At 47.7% G+C, this 16,363-nt stretch overlaps 1 protein-coding gene across 1 annotated transcript; it reads right to left on the reverse strand.

Annotated features, from left to right (window-relative positions):
* Positions 1-11,393: 11,393 nt before the first annotated feature.
* LOC139047083 (uncharacterized) lies at positions 11,394-11,927 on the reverse strand. Its single transcript, XM_070521036.1, has one exon. The coding sequence runs from the start codon at positions 11,925-11,927 to the stop codon at positions 11,394-11,396; it is 534 nt and encodes a 177-aa protein (XP_070377137.1).
* Positions 11,928-16,363: the final 4,436 nt, after the last annotated feature.

Raw genomic sequence — 16,363 nt, forward strand, 5'->3', positions numbered from 1 at the left:
GGGAAAAATTTACAAAACAGACAAATGGTACATGCAGTACGTCGGAGAGGGATAGCCCGGTCAACCCACTGCTTTCGCTTGGACAAAAAGAGTGGGAAAGGGCGGAGAAGAGGGTACCAAGTAGCACATCGGCAGGCCCCGATGGTATTCCAATTATGTTAATAAAGAAATTGGGCCCGAAATCTAAGAAAGCATTGAGGGAGGTGGTGAGCAAAATGCTAGTGGATGGTAAAGTACCTGACGAATGGAGGCTAAGTAGGATGAGAATGATATATAAGGGAAAGGGGGACAAAGCTGACATAAATAACTACCGGCCCATAACAGTGACGTCAGTGGTTTACAGGGTGGTTATGCAGATTATAAAGGACAGACTGCAGGCATGGGTAGAGAACGAGGGGGTACTTGGAGAGCTACAAAATGGGTTCCGGAAGCATAGGAGGCTAGAAGACAATCTGTTCTCGCTAACACAGTGCATTGAAATGGCTGAAAAGGAACACAGACCCCTATGGCTGGCTTTTTTGGACATCAAGGGAGCCTATGACAGTGTACTTCAAGAGGGCTTGTGGGGCATTCTGGAAACTTTAGGAGTGCAAGATGGAGTAACCAGTTTCTTAAAAGATATCTATAAAGGTAACCGGGTGATTATGCAATGGGAAAAGCAGGTTTCGGAGCCTGTAATGATTCGGCAGGGGCTTAGGCAGGGCTGCCCATTGTCGCCTCTGATGTTTATGCTGTACCTACAAGGTCTAGAGGCCAAAATACAGCAAAGCGGACTCGGCTTCAACCTATCATTTCTCAAGCAAGGAAAATTGATTGAACAGTCATTACCAGGACTGATGTACGCGGATGATATTGTATTAATGGCTGACAATGCAGAAGATCTGCAGGAATTAATGGACATATGTGGTACAGAAGGAGACAGATTAGGCTTGAAGTTTAGCAAAGAAAAATCAGCAGTCATGATTTTTAATGATAACAGTTGCGGCGAGCATAAGATACAGGAGGCCACGCTGGAGATAGTCGATAAATACAAGTACCTTGAGGTGTGGATAAATAATGGCATTGAGTATCTGACAGAGTACGAAAAATATCTAACGACTAAAGGTAACAGAAGTGCAGCGATTATGAAGAGTAGGGCACTGTGGAACTACAATAGGTACGAGGTAGTACGAGGGATATGGAAGGGGGTAATGGTACCAGGCCTGACTTTTGCCAATGCGGTTCTATGTATTAGAACAGAGACCCGGCAACAGTTGGAAATTAGGCAACGTGGGGTGGGTAGGCTCGCTCTGGGAGCACATGGCAAGACACCAAATCTTGGAGTGCAGGGGGATCTGGGATGGTCTTCTTTCGAGGGCAGAGGCTAGTAGCAAGATAGCCTTTGAGAAGCGATTGAGAAAAATGGGGGAAATTCGGTGGGCTAGGAAGGTTTTCAGTTACTTATACACGAGGAACGTTGACACGAGGTGGAGGAAGCGAACTAGAAAATTGACAAGCAAATACTTGGGCAGTAGCTGGGGAACAAGTAAAGAATCATCTGTCAAGAAAAAGGTTAAGGAGGCAGAGAGGGGTATGTGGAGTACAGAGATGCAAACCAAATTGGCATTGGAGACATACAGGACGTTTAAGCAAGAAATAGCCAAAGAAAATATTTACGATAACTCTAAGGGAAGCTCATTGTTGTTCAAAGCCAGGACAGGGGTACTGAGGACTAAAACGTACCGAGCCAGATACCAGGAGATAGATTTGGTATGCGAGGCGTGTAGAGAGGAGGAGGAAACGGCGGAACACCTTATACTTGCTTGTAAACAACTTCACCCTGCAGTTGAATCAAACGGGGAACTATTCAAAGCCTTGGGTTTTAAAGACAGTGAAAGTAGAATAGACTTTGAACAGGTAGAAATAACTAAGCGGAGGCTATCTGATTGGTGGACAATATCAACGCAAAAGTAAAGGAGTAAATACATAGGTATGCATCGCGCGTCGCCGCCGCCCGATTCAAAGGGTTGAGCCACAATCATCCATCCATCCATCCATCCATCCATCCATCCATCCATCCATCCATCCATCCATCCATCCATCCATCCATCCATCCATCCATCCATCTCAACTATAGATCGTTCAGTATCTTCTTTATTCTATGGATCGTTCTTGGATTTTGTGGCGGATGGACGTGCGTTTCGGGGCTCCGTGGCGACGACGAAATCATAAGTTTTTGTGCATGCTTTGAGCTTGCTTCTGTTTTTATTTGCTGTTTTTTGTATTTTAATAGTAATTGGGCGTGCGGACGCTCCTGTGTCGAGGCTTCAGCGACTTCGTTCGTGGCTAGGTGGTCTTTTTTTCTTGTTGGCTGATGTTTTTGAAGAGCTTTGTTTTGCATGGAGCGGGGGCGCAAATTTTGAATTCGTGGTAAGCGTGGTAAACGTGCCGGCTTTGTCTGGGTCTGGCGGTTTCCCTCGTTGGGCCTGGGTGCTAGGCGGGACCTGTTTGATAGGCCTATGTAACTATCTCAGCTAGCTCTTCGAAGTGATTTGGCGGACGTGCTCGTTGAGCCTGAGGAAGTAGGCCTAGCGATGAAACCAAACAAAGGGAAGGCCGCGGGGGATGCGGAGCAAGTGCAGTGCGACGAGTGCCTGCGCTGGTGCTCCCTCGACGAGACCAGTTTCAAGAGCTTAGCAGACGCGGAGGAGTCTAGCTTTACGTGCAGGCTGTGCGAAAAGGTCAGGGAAGCAGTCCAAAAACTGGAAGGAAATTGGACAGCCAAGTTCGAGGAGCTGAAAGCAGACCTGAAGGAGGAGCGGGAGAGGCGGTTAGCTTTGCAGGCGAAAGTCGCCGAGTTGGTCAAGGTGGAAGCGGTGCAGGCCGCGCAATTAGTAAGAACCGTGGCCGAGCTTGGAAAAGAGAAGGAAAGGACAGCAGAACTGCATAGGCGTCTCGATGCGCTTGAGACGCGCGCAGCGGAGAATGATGGGTCGGGACACCAAGCCGGGGGCAAAAGCACAGAAAGTAGGGTAGACCCTACATGCGAAGTCGGGGGCAGGAGGGCAGAGCAAGCGGTAGTCAGCTCGCCGCCGGTGAATCGGCGTAGTTATAGCGAAGCAGCGCAACACGCCCCGCGGGAGGCGACGCTGCAGCCACAGGGGCGACAGCGAGCGCGAGGAGAGGAGGGGAACAAGCTAACCCCAAGAAATGAGCTCATAGCCAATGATAAGCACAACCTGGAAGTTAGGAGGGAGGGAAAGAATGCCCTAGTACTTATCGGTGGTGATTCAAATATGAGGAGGTGCAAAAGAGCTATAATGGAGCGTGCAAAGGGTGATAAGCGGGTAGCAGTCGGGACGTTCCCAGGCAGGACAATGGACGCAGTACTGAAAGAAACAAAAAGCGAGCTTTCTGAGAATGTTGCAGAGCGCAATTTGGTAGTGGTAGCGGCGGGGCTAAATGATGTGTTGAATGGTGAAGCTGCAAAAGTAGTGGAAAGATTAGCGGAGGGAGTTGACGATTTAAGGGCGATAGCACAGCAAGTCCAGATCGTGGTATGCACAGTGCCGGAGGTGCAAGGAAGGAACGGAGCAATTGCCAAGGACGTTGTGGCTGTAAATTGTGAAATAAGAAAGCTAAGCCAGGAGAAAAAAATTTGAAGTGGCAGACATAAACAGAGAAGTGCATAGAGCAGGCTTTGGCGGAGGCTTTACACGAGATGGCATCCACTTTAATGGAAGGCTAGGAGCCGAGATCGGCTGGCGCCTGGCAGGTCGGGCAGTAGCTTTTTTAGGGGGTCCACTGCGCCTCAGGGCGTAGGGGTAGGTAGAAACAGTGTAGAAAGTTCAACAATAGAGGCTGACGCCAATAAAATGGCCACTAGGAGGTCCAGGAAGAAAACTACAAATAAATTTAGCACCAGGATCAGGTACATAAACATGCAAGGCGGTAGAAAGAGAGCGAGGTGGTTAGAAATAGAACAGCAGTTAAAGGACGAAGAAGTAGGTGTATACGCGCTATGCGAAACACACCTCAGGGATATAGAAGACCCACCGCTGATTGAAGGCTACGTCTGGGAAGGGAGCAATAGAACAACAACGGAGAGGAAGGGAGGAGGAGTAGGTATGCTCATACACCAAGGAACAAATTGGCAAAGAATAAAGTTAACTTGCAAAGAACATGTCTGGGTATCAGGTACAATTGCCGGTAAAAAGGCATGGCTAGGAGTAGTTTATTTAGGGACAGGGGACAAATACAGGCAAGAGAACAAAGATCTAGTGAAGTGTCTCGATGACGATATAAAGCAGTTTGGAGAAGGTGCCGATATTTGTCTGCTGGGTGACATGAATGGCCACATCGAGGATCTGGATGGATACACAGATTGTAATAGGAAGTTGATGGTAGACTTCTGTGAAGGACACAACCTAGTTATAGCAAATAGAGAAACTAAGTGTGAGGGACAAATCACGTGGGAGTCCCGTAACAGACAAACGACCATTGAGTACTGCTTAATGTCGCAGGGATTGTATAGCAAGCTAGCAATAATGGAAATAGACGAAGAGGGGAAGTACAGCCTCGGAAGTGATCATAAACGTATTAGTCTACAGTTGGGAGCCCTACTCAAAAGAGAAATACGGGGAAGTCAAAAAGAGTACGCAAAATTAAATGACGCGCAAATAGCGCAAATAGCGGCTGGCATAGAGGAAGCAATAAAGAAATATCCCATGGGGTGGTGGGATTATAATCAGTTAGAACTACTCATTAGTACAAAAATAAAAGAGGTAAAAGGAGTAAACCGCTGGAGAGGAAAGGGGAAGCCACGAAGTTGGTGGAATAAGGAAATTAGAGAGGCCATCGAACAACGACGGTGGGCATCTCGGGAACACAGAGAAGCAAAGAGGGCGCAGTTATCTGAAGAGGAAATGGGCCAAAAATGGGAATATTATCAACAAAAGAAACAACAAGTGCAGGTCCTCGTCCAGGCAAAAATAAAGCAGTCCTCTGATCGCTGGCTGGCTGAAGTTCGCGATGCAACTAAAGGGGGGTCAAGAAAATTCTGGAACCATATAAGCTGGCTGGGTAAAGCTAATCACAGAAAAGAGGAACAGATTCACGATACCGAAGGAAATTGTTTAGAGGGAGATGACGCTGTGAACTACATTGGTTCAGTTATAGCAGAGTCATTTAGGAAAGACGATAGGGTAATCGCCCCAAATGAGGGAGCAACACAGGATAGCATAATATAAAACAGCTTAGAACTGACCAATCTTAACTGGAAAAAGGCGGAAGCAAATGTTCCAAAATGCACGTCCGCGGGGATAGACGAAATTCCAATCAAGGTTATTAATGAACTTGGCCCAAGAAGCAAGGAATTGCTGATAAAAGCATTGGAGGCAGTCATAACAAATAAGCAAATTCCGCACAGCTGGAAAGAGAGTAAAATGAATTTGATTTATAAAGGGAAAGGTGATAAGAAGAACATAAAATCTTTCCGACCAATTACGATAACATCAGTTATATATAGGCTGGCGATGCAGGCGGTGAAATTAAAAATGCAGTCATGGGTAGAAAGTAATGGAATACTTGGAGAACTTCAGAACGGGTTCCGAAGTGGTAGGCGCTTAGATGATAGCCTGTTCGTGCTTACCCAGTGCATAGAAATAGCTAAGGCGGAAAATAGACCTCTGTATTTAGCCTTCCTGGACATAAGTGGTGCGTACGACAATGTGAACAGGGAACTCCTGTGGAACATATTAAAAGCTGAAGGTATCGGTAATGAGGTAATTGATTTTCTACAGGAACTATATCGAGAAAATAATGTTCAAATAACATGGGAAGGAATCAAGAGTACGACAACTGTCGAGGTTCACAAAGGATTAAGGCAAGGTTGTCCTCTATCACCGCTGCTGTTCATGCTATATATGATAAGCATGAAAAGAAGGTTACAACGAAGCAATCTAGGGTATAATCTGTCGTACAGATTAGGCGAAAAGGTTGTTGAGCAACGACTACCGGGTTTAATGTATGCGGACGATATTGTACTGTTAGCAGATAGCCAGGAAGATTTGCAAACTCTGGTTAAGTACTGTGGGGACGAAGGAGACAGTTTAGGTTTAAGTTTTAGTGCAGCTAAGTCCGGTGGGATGTTTTTCAACGATACAACTGATCAGGAGCTTACAATACAGGGCCATGAAATACCCCGAGTGGCCGAATACAAGTATCTCGGGGTGTGGATAAAAAAAGGGCAGATGTACACGGAAAAGCACGAACAGACTCTAATAGCAAAAGGGCGAAGAGATGCCGGGATAATGAAACATAAGGCATTGTGGGGTTACAACAGGTATGAGGTACTGAGAGGCATTTGGAAGGGAGTAATGGTGCCGGGGCTTACTTTCGGGAATGCGGTCCTGTGTTTAAGGGCAGAGGTTCAGTCGAGACTAGAAGTAAATCAGAGAGCTGTGGGAAGGTTAGCACTAGGTGCCCACGGGAAAACCACAAACGAAGCAGTACAGGGAGATATGGGCTGGGCATCATTCGAAGCAAGAGATGCTCAGAGTAAAATCCTATACGAAAAACGGCTGAGGAAATTGGAATACCTATACAGAAAGAGCGTTGACTCACAATGGCGGAAAAGAACTAGGAAGCTAACCAGTAAGTATGCCAGACACGAGGACGAAAAAAGCCAGAGCATTAAACGACAGGTTAAAAATGCGGAAGGTAAAAATTGGATAAATTCAATGGAAAAGAAGCATAGCGTAGAACTATATCGATACTGGAAACAGCAGATCAGGAAGGAAGCGTTTTATGATAACTCAAGAGGCAGTGCCCTACTCTTTGAAGCTAGATCAGGATGTCTTAGAACACGGAGCTATAAAAAGAAATTTAACGAAGAAGAAGACACATGTACTGTGTGTGGTAAATATGTAGAAACAATGGAACACCTCATACTAAAATGTGATGGTATCAATCCCGATGTCGATGCGGCCACAGTCACCCTTCCTGAGGCCCTAGGGTTCAGAGATAATGATACTCATGTAAATAAATGTGCGGTGGAAATTAGCAAAAGGCGATCGGAGGATTGGTGGCTCAAAAGCAGAGAGGTGACATGAGGTTAAAAGGGTAGGAAGACGTATTTAAAGAAAATCGAGAAATTCAATAACACACAACACAGATAAAAATAAAAGGCAAAATAAAAATCTGAGCATGGTGGCAACTGCCATCGCCCCGTTTCAAAGGGGACGCTCCTACCTTCCATCCATCCATCCGTCTGCTACGCGGTGGGCGGTTGTGCGGCGTTGTAAGTAGTACGGCAGCTGTTGTGTTGCGACGAACTGCTTCTCTAGTTGGTGATTTTTGCTAACACAGTGACAGAGATGTCACAAGGCTTTGATCGGTCACTTGGCTCCAAAAGTTGACTCACCGAACCTAAAAAATGTCGGAGCGTGAAGTCCGCTGCTCTCTAAAATTGCGTTAAATAGCCGCTCCCACTGCCTTTTTCAAGGAGATTATTATAAATCGCATTGTGTATAGAGTTCGCAACGTACCCAACAGTTTCATTGTACACGTAAAATTCGCGTCTGCGCTCTTTAGAAACTTGAAGCCACCGTAATTGTTATGTTGCTGCGTGGGTCGTATCGCGAGGCACCATCGCGACAAGGCGTATCGGCAATAACCTTTTATTGCCGTCATGAAACAAACACAGTGGGAACTTGATAACTGCTACAATATATACATTCTTGAGGCCGGGAGAGGGCGCTCTTCAACACAGGGTTAACTGATGCAGATACGTCATCCGCTCAACTCAGCGGCCAGAATCAGTACACAACACTCCTTCCCCCTTAGTTGGTACTCAACAGTCAGCCAATGCCAGCACAACGTCCCGAAGATGTTGTGGTGTCTTCCGGGAACGCTGCGAACGGCGTGGGCCCGGCAATTCTACACTTTGCTCTGTTGGTGCTGGCTGAGGTGCTGCTATGTCGTCCGAAGGAAGCATGACTGTTGGTTGCGCCTCGGGAGCTAGCATGGCTGTCGGGTGCTCCTCGGTTTCACTGGGATCTGGTGTCTTGCTGCTGCTCATTCCGCCAGGTGAAGGGCTTGACGAAGGCTGAACCTCAGGCTGTCCTTCAGGTACAGTTTCGGCTAACCTTATGGGAATGCTGCTCCGCCGACGAAGCTGGTCCACGTGCCGGCGACACACACGACCATCCGGAAGAGCAACCTCATAAGAGATCGGGCCAGTTGCTCTGGAAATCACAGCAGATAGCCATGGTGGGCCCTGGCCGTAGTTACGTGCAAATACAGGGTCGTCGGGCTGGAATATGCGCGGTGTCGGCAGAACTTTTGCCAACCGGGAGGACTTGTCAGGGGCCCGGTCTGGATGCAGCCGATCCAGCATGGTAGACAGTCGGCGGCCCATCAACAACTCACACGGGGCGCGCCCCGTGACTGTGTGCGGAGTTACATGCTGCTGTAGAGTGAAGTCTACCAAGCGCTTTGCCCAGCTTCCTCTGATTATTCGAGCTAATGCCTCTTTGGTGGTCCGTACCATCCTTTCGGCCTGCCCGTTCGTGGATGGATGGAACGGTGCAGATGTCACTTGGCGGATGAGGTTGGCATCCAGGAACCCTCGAAATTCTGCGGATGTGAATTGCGGGCCGTTGTATGAAACAAGGGTATCTGGCAGGCCATGAGTTGCGAACAATCTTTGTAAGGTAGTGATTACAGCACTCGATGTCATTGACGACATTAGTATGACCTCCAGCCATTTGGAATAAGAGTCCACCACAATCAAGAAGTTCTGTCCTTGGAAGGGACCAGCGAAATCAATGTGCAGGCGTGACCATGGTGTCCGGGTCGTCTCCCATGGGTGCACAGGTGCCCGAGGCATCTCGGGCCGTGTTTCCTGGCAAGGAAAACATCGCCGGACCCATTCCTCAATGGCCGCATCCATGCCGGGCCACCATACATAACTGCGGGCAAGCGCTTTCATTCTGACGATGCCAGGGTGTCCGACATGCAGAGCTTCGAGGACCCGGAAACGCAACTTCTGTGGAATCCACCACACGGTCACCCCACAGTAAGCATCCCTTGTGGGCGGACAGTTCATGTTGCCTGGACATGAAAGGTGTGAACTCGGAACTCGGAGCGCACCTTGGCCACCCCTTCCACACCCAGTTGAGGACACGGGAGAGGATAGCATCCTTGGCGGAGTACTTAGCTACATCGTCTGCATGGACTGGAGATTCTGCAAGTACGTCCACAAGCATGACGACCTCTGCTGGCGAAGGGTCATCCTGGCACTGGTCCGCTTGAGGCAGTCTACTGAGACCATCTGCGTGGCCTAACTGTTTTCCTGGTCGGTGGTGGAGAGTATGCTGGTATCCATTAAGAAAAATGGACCAACGCAACATTCGTGGTGAAAGCATCTGTGGCGTTTGCCGGTCTGATGTGAAGAGCCCCAGGAGCGGCTTGTGGTCTGTATGGATCTGAAATGGGCGGCCGAATACGTAGTCATGGAACTTCTTTACTCCGGCAACCACAGCGAGTGCCCCCTTATCAATCTGGGCGTAATTACGCTCCGTAGAGGACAAGGGTATTGAATAAAAAGCGATTGGTGCTTCCGTGTCATCCGGCATTCTGTGACTCAACACTGCTCCTATTCCGTACGGGGACGCATCGCATGCAAGGATCACCGGCTTCTTCTCGTCGAAATGTGTCAGCACCTGGTTGGATGCCAGTAGCTTCTTCACATTGTCGAACGCAGTTTGTTGTAGGTTTCCCCACAGCCAGGGGACCTTCTTGTCCAACAAACGGTGCAGGGGTTCAGCGACAGTGGCCTTGTGTGGAAGGAATGCATGATAGAAATTGAGAAGACCCAGGAAGGCCTGCAGCTCGGCTCTGTTCAACGGCCGCGGTGCATTAAGGATGGCTTGCGTCTTGGCCAGTGTGGGGTGGATTCCCTCAGCATCGACTCGGAAACCCAACAATTCCACTTGAGTCACTCCTAGCTGGCATTTCTCCTTCTTGACCTTAAGCCCTGCATCTTGGAACCGCTGAAGGACCTCTCGAAGGCGACTAAGTAGTTCTTGGTGCGATGCACCTGAAATGAGGACATCATCAAAATATGGAATGACGCCTGGTAGTCCGCGCAATAGGTTCTCCATTAAACTCTGAAAGATGCCAGGTGCGACGCTGACACCGAACTGTAATCGTCGAACGCGGAAAGCACCCCGATGCGTCACAATGGTCTGCGCCTCTGCAGATTCATGAGTCACTGGGAGCTGTTGGTAGGCCTGTGCTAAGTCTAGCTTCGCAAAGACAGTTCCACCAGAGAGGGATGCCAGCAGGTGGTTGACAGCTGGTACCGGATACGAGTGCTGCTGCAAGGCTTTGCTGATGGTGCACTTGTAGTCTGCACAGATGCGGACGTCCCCATTTGCCTTCAGTGGCGTAACAATAGGGGTTTCCCAACGAGCGTGGTCAACCGGCTCAAGGATTCCTTGTGTTATCAGCTTGTCCAGTTCGGCGTCGATTTTCGGTCGCAGTGCGAAAGGAACCCTTCTTGCTTTCAGGCGGATAGGCACAACCTCAGGGTAAAGTGCAAACTGAACGGGCGGTCCCTTGTAGCAGCCTAGCGTCCCGTCGAACACAGAGGCAAAATCCCGGAATATGCTATCAAGTGAGGATGGTTGCTGATCGATGCGTTGCACTCCCGTGATATTGATACCGAGTGCCGGAAACCAATCCAGCCCGAGAAGACTTGGGCGCTTGCCCTTGACAATGACCAGGCGCAATGGGCCATCAAAATCTTTGAACTGCACTCGGACGGTACCAACTCCTCGTACAGCGATACGGTTTGCTTGATAGTCCCTCATGACAACATCAAGTGGCTGTAGGTTTCTGACATGCCCCTTTGGAAAAATGCGTCTGGCTGTGGCGTCGGAGATAATGGAAAAAGTTGATCCCGAATCTACCTCCATCTGACACTGTGTGCCTTCGATTTTTACACTCACATGTATCTTCCTCTTGGCGGGTTTAGACACTTCGTTGATAGCAGTAACTGCCAAGTCGTCGCAGTATGAAATGTTTGTGCGAGGAGCGGTCTTGAATTGTTGCATCCGGGCTTGATCTTTGGCATTTCGACGTGGGCTAAGCTGCCTCCGGGACCGGCAGACTTTAGCAATATGACCGGTTTTTCCACATTCCCTGCACTGGGCACCACGGAACCGACACAGGCGGCGTTCGTGCGGGCCTCCACAGCTGGCGCAGGGGCCGCCCACCAATCTCTCGGTGTCCCGTCGCTGAGTGAGGCTCGCACGTAACCGAAGAACATCCTCGGCGGTGTCTTGCTCGCCATCATCGCCCGTCGTCATCCCTTGATGCACGGGCTCGAAACGTGGCGCGTTGGTGGTTTAAAACGAGGCTAGGCTGGCTTCCCGGGCAATGGCCTCAGCAGCGACTGCTTCCTCGACAGCACTAGTAAAAGACACCTCTTTTTTCGCCAGTAGTCGCCGCTTCACCGTGTCGTTCTGCAGTCCGAACACGAATCGATCCCGTAGCACGGTGTCGAGGTCGTTGAAGTTGCAGTGCTGTGCCGTCGTTCGAAGAGCAGCGAGGTAGGCGGCGGCAGACTCACTTGGTGCCTGGTCGCGGCGATGGAATTCATATCGTCTGGCAAGCTCCGGTGGTTTCGGCACTAGGTGGTCACGCAAAACGGCGAGGATTGTTTCGAACGGTGTATCCTTCAGCTGGGCCGGTGCTACGAGCGCCCTGGTTAATTGAAAAGTGGCGGGACCGCAGCGGCTGAGGAATATCGATCTCTTCTTGCTGGCGTCCGTAACGTCCTGCGCCTCGAGGAAGAACTGGAAACGTTCTGCATAGTCCTCCCACCCTTCAGGGTGGGTGATGTCGAAAGGCTCGAGCCCCTCCGTTGTGGTGGCCGTCATTGTGAACGAGTACGGACAGGAGCTAGCTTCCTATTGCGGCGGTCTCATTCGATCCCATCCTCGTCGCCAGTGTTATGTTGCTGCGTGGGTCGTATCGCGAGGCACCATCGCGACAAGGCGTATCGGCAATAACCTTTTATTGCCGTCATGAAACAAACACAGTGGGAACTTGATAACTGCTACAATATATACATTCTTGAGGCCGGGAGAGGGCGCTCTTCAACACAGGGTTAACTGATGCAGATACGTCATCCGCTCAACTCAGCGGCCAGAATCAGTACACAACAGTAATGTTCGACGACAGAACGATTACCACTCATTTTAACTCTTAAAAGTTGTCCGTGAATGCGTCACGATGTTCAAAAAGTGAATTACTCACACAGCTTCACTGCGTACGTATCTTCAGCACCACCCTTATGCTGCCGCCGTGCTACGCGGAAAAGCTAGCTTTACAGTTTGAAAAGAGTTCCGTGACACGATTTTTAAGGCCTGCACTGCAGCACGTTTTAAAGCACTGGGATCGCTTAATTTTTTGCAAGCTTTCTACTGAGCTAGACATCCAACGATATTAAAAACAAGATATGCTCACCTTCCCTTGAAACAGAATCGATCAGACTATTGCACATATCAGGTGGAGGACTTACTAGTGAATACTTTTACTGTACTTTTACCAGATCGTCTTCCTTTCACTACGGCACACAGTAGTAAATCCTAATGTCATCTACGACATTAGGCTGTCTGTAATCAACTAAAGAAAGCTAGATTATCCTATGAATCTTTTTAAACAATTTTTCCAGTCTCTTAAGGAGGCTAGGAAAGGGAAATTTATGCCGTCGATCTAGCATTGCGGCTGCCACATATATGCTCGTTGTTTACATTTCTTGCACCGCTCATCCTCTTCTAGTTTCACTATTCAAACACAACGCATTCGCAAATATGTTTTCTTTTGTATATTTGTGAATTTATTCATTAACCGCCAATACAAGAGCTTTGTGCCTGCCGAAATGGCAAGACAAGCGCTGAACAGATCACAGAAGCAGACGACAGCGAACAGGTTATGACTAGCGCCACTCTGCTCGTACGTTCTTTCCCTAGCGGCAAAAGGGGCGAACTAGACCAGGCGTGCTGGAGGAGGGAGATCTGTGCAGGTCTGTAGTTCAGTAGGTCGTGGTTCTAGCCACCCTACCCAAGTGGAGTCCGCTGCTGCGACGCATGATGATGTCACAAAAAGAAAGCTTAGTAAAAAATACATGAAATGCTAACGTTATCGTTTTGTTGTTAAATACACTACGCCTAAATAAATAAAGCATTTATTTTGTGCTGCGTTTTAAAATCGAAAATGACTGTCGGCGCCTACACACGCGTGCACGCAGCGTGCACCGTTGTGATTCCTTGTGGCTGTGTGGTGTGTACTGTAGTATTGAATCACTGTGTAATATCGGCGAGTACGAATAACGTTGCCGTTACGAAGCTACAGAAGCTTCGAACGAACTGTGCTGCATCCACGAAACAGCACGACATGTCGCATCATTTGGACTGCCGGTTTCGAAGAGTCGTGGTAGCACAGCGCCGACTGCATATGGTGCCGACACGGATCATGCATATTGCAGGGTGTGTCGTATGTAGCGATTCTTTAAGTTGTGTGTACGCCTTGTGGCAAAGTGGGATGCCTGTTTGGCCTTGGACACCAAATCGACACACTGCTCTCGAGCTCGAAAACGCAGAAGTGGTGCGCGTCGGCATTGACGTCGATGTAGGGTGCATACACATTTCCAAATCGCTGTGCAAAGTAAGGGCGCCTTTTATCGATGAGCAAAGTGCATTCAAACATTTCGCGTCGCCTTAGACACGCAGAAGCCTAGTAACGAAAGCCTGGACTTGAAACATGAATCTAACAGAAAGGCCTGTTCCCGCCTGCAGGCAATGTCAGCAAGTGTCTGTGACGAGTGTCAAGTGACTCACACGAGGCTGGGCGTTGAAAAGTGTCTCTCGAGTGCCGCTGCTTCAGTCTGGCCAGGGCCCAACCCGCTTTCATGAACCATTTGAAATGCCCAGTGTATTAGTTGCTATAGATTGTGGTGCAGTGAGACAGCCATTCCATAGCAGCCATGAAAATTACCTGTGGAAGTAATAGTAATGCGATAGGCTTTCGTGGTGATTGTCATTATGTATAACATGCATCGGAGTGCGATCATTTACACCCTGTGCTCGTGTTTAGATAAATGCTTTATCTTCTGAAGATACGGTACAGCACCTGGATCTTGAGTGCATCTTTCCCTGTACAGGCTATACCAAAACCTCTCTACCTTTGTGTGTTTCATTTTTGCCAACTGTCTTTGCTCCACAAAAAAGGCCAAGTTTCTTTCACTGAGTTTCACTCACTAAGGAAACAGGCCTGTGCGACTTGCAATCAACAGGGGTCAAACACATGTGGTAGAGCTTTAGTTGTACAATATTCAATTGGGGGCCATTGTACATGCACCCCTAGGAAATCATTTGCTATGGCAAACACTAACGTAGTGGCATTTCTTTTTTAAATTTGTATGCCTTAATAATATTGTTAAAATATAGAAGTATGTCTGCAAATTTAATAAATTTGGAGATCCTGACGTAATTCCTAATGCATGTTGGTACATTATATTATTCCCAATGGACTCCTCAGTATCGCTGTTATTTCTCAGCATTCTCCCACAACAGGCATTCTTTCATCTCTGAAACAAACGAAAGTCCTCCCGCTTTTCAAATCTGGTGACTAAGGCATTTGTAGCTATATATAGATTGATGTTCTTAGCACCTGATTCAAGTATAATGTTTGAATACGTAGTTTATAAGCATACTGTTGAATTCATTGAATCGCATAATGCCCATGTAAGTTCTAACATCGCTTTTGCTTGGATTTAGTATAATGTCGCAAATAACTCACGACGTCACTCATGCTTGTGTTTTCTAGCAATGTCAATCATGATTAATAGTTTGCACTTCATTTGCTTGCTTTTTTTTCACATTGCATGGTGTGTGCATAATTATTATTCTTGTATGTATACCTGAATAAAAAATTCAGTTGCAAGTCAGTGCTCCTGTTGCGTTTTCACTGACCTTCATACTTTGTGCTCTCAGTATGGAAGCTCTCAGTATGGAAGCTTAAAGTCAGCTGTTAAAATGAGAATCCAATAAACATGGAAACTGTCTGTAGGACAATAGCAATGATTTTACTGTTTGCAACATGCAGTTTGTACATGTTGGTACAAGAAGATTTCAAAGAGATATACAGAGTGCTACAGTGCGTAAGGTTGAATGGTCCCGTCCCTGCCATGAATACTGAAATATCATCATAAGTGTGCACAGGTCTTGCACTGCAAGCCAGAGACTTGCTCTAGGGCTTTCTTATTCTATTAAGTGTCAGCTGCTTGCATTCATAATGTGGTTGGTAAATTGCTTACCTATTTCCCACCTAAGTTCTCTGCATTTTATCTGCTGCGTTCATCGAATTGTTTTCAGCACTGTTCTAGCAATGACATCAAGGGTTACATTCATTTTGTGTCAAGGTGTTTTCTAATGCACCAAGATTAAAGATTCTGACAAGTTTTCAAAGCTGACACAATGGCAAAAATATTCTCAGCCATAAAGTGTGCTCATTGAGACACCATGCAGGCACCTTGTCCCACAAAACATCAATCAGTTCTATTTTTAGATAAAAGCACATCAGTTTCTTACTTGTCAAGCTACATGCCTAGGCACCACATGGTCTTTCCAAAAAGAAGGTTGCACAAGTATTTAAATGCACTGTTTAGAAGTTTACTGTTAAGACTTGTGTTTCCTTCATTTCAGTTGCAATATGTGAAGTAGGTAGCAAGAGTGTTCAGCTTTAGTGCATCTGCTGTTGACAGAGCTAAGCTTACATGAAGGTGAAAGGGCATCCCTGCATATATCAACCCAATGTAAAGGTATGGCTTGATAAAGACATATTGCGCTGGAAAGGTTAATTAAAGGTCAGCAGGATTCTCTGGTAATGTGGCATGCACAATACAGCTGGGATACAATATGCAGATCACTTTGCAATTACTCATTCGCTTCTTGCTTTCTTTCTGCAGCATAAGTCTGCATGCTATGGTGTACATACTACTGAGGAAGCAAATGAGGTCATTCATTTTTCCCGGCGATATTTTCGCGGAATCCGAAGCTGCCTATATTTGCGACCCTGCTTATCCGTGTATACCGGCGATACAACAAGCCAGATTCCTTGCCAAATGAAACCCTCTTTTTTTCACTCCCCTTTTGACGCTCTTCCTCAGATCGGCTAGTGAACAGTCTTCCTGTTGCTCGTGAATCAGAGTTTCTCTTTCAACTGCCGCCTGATCCTGCCAGCTGGCGGAAACCGGAACGAGTGTGGAGTCCGCGTCGCCTAATTGCGGCGTCGCGTCGATATCACGGCTAGC

Source organism: Dermacentor albipictus, chromosome 6 (assembly GCF_038994185.2).
Source record: "Dermacentor albipictus isolate Rhodes 1998 colony chromosome 6, USDA_Dalb.pri_finalv2, whole genome shotgun sequence".
NCBI lineage: Eukaryota > Metazoa > Arthropoda > Arachnida > Ixodida > Ixodidae > Dermacentor > Dermacentor albipictus.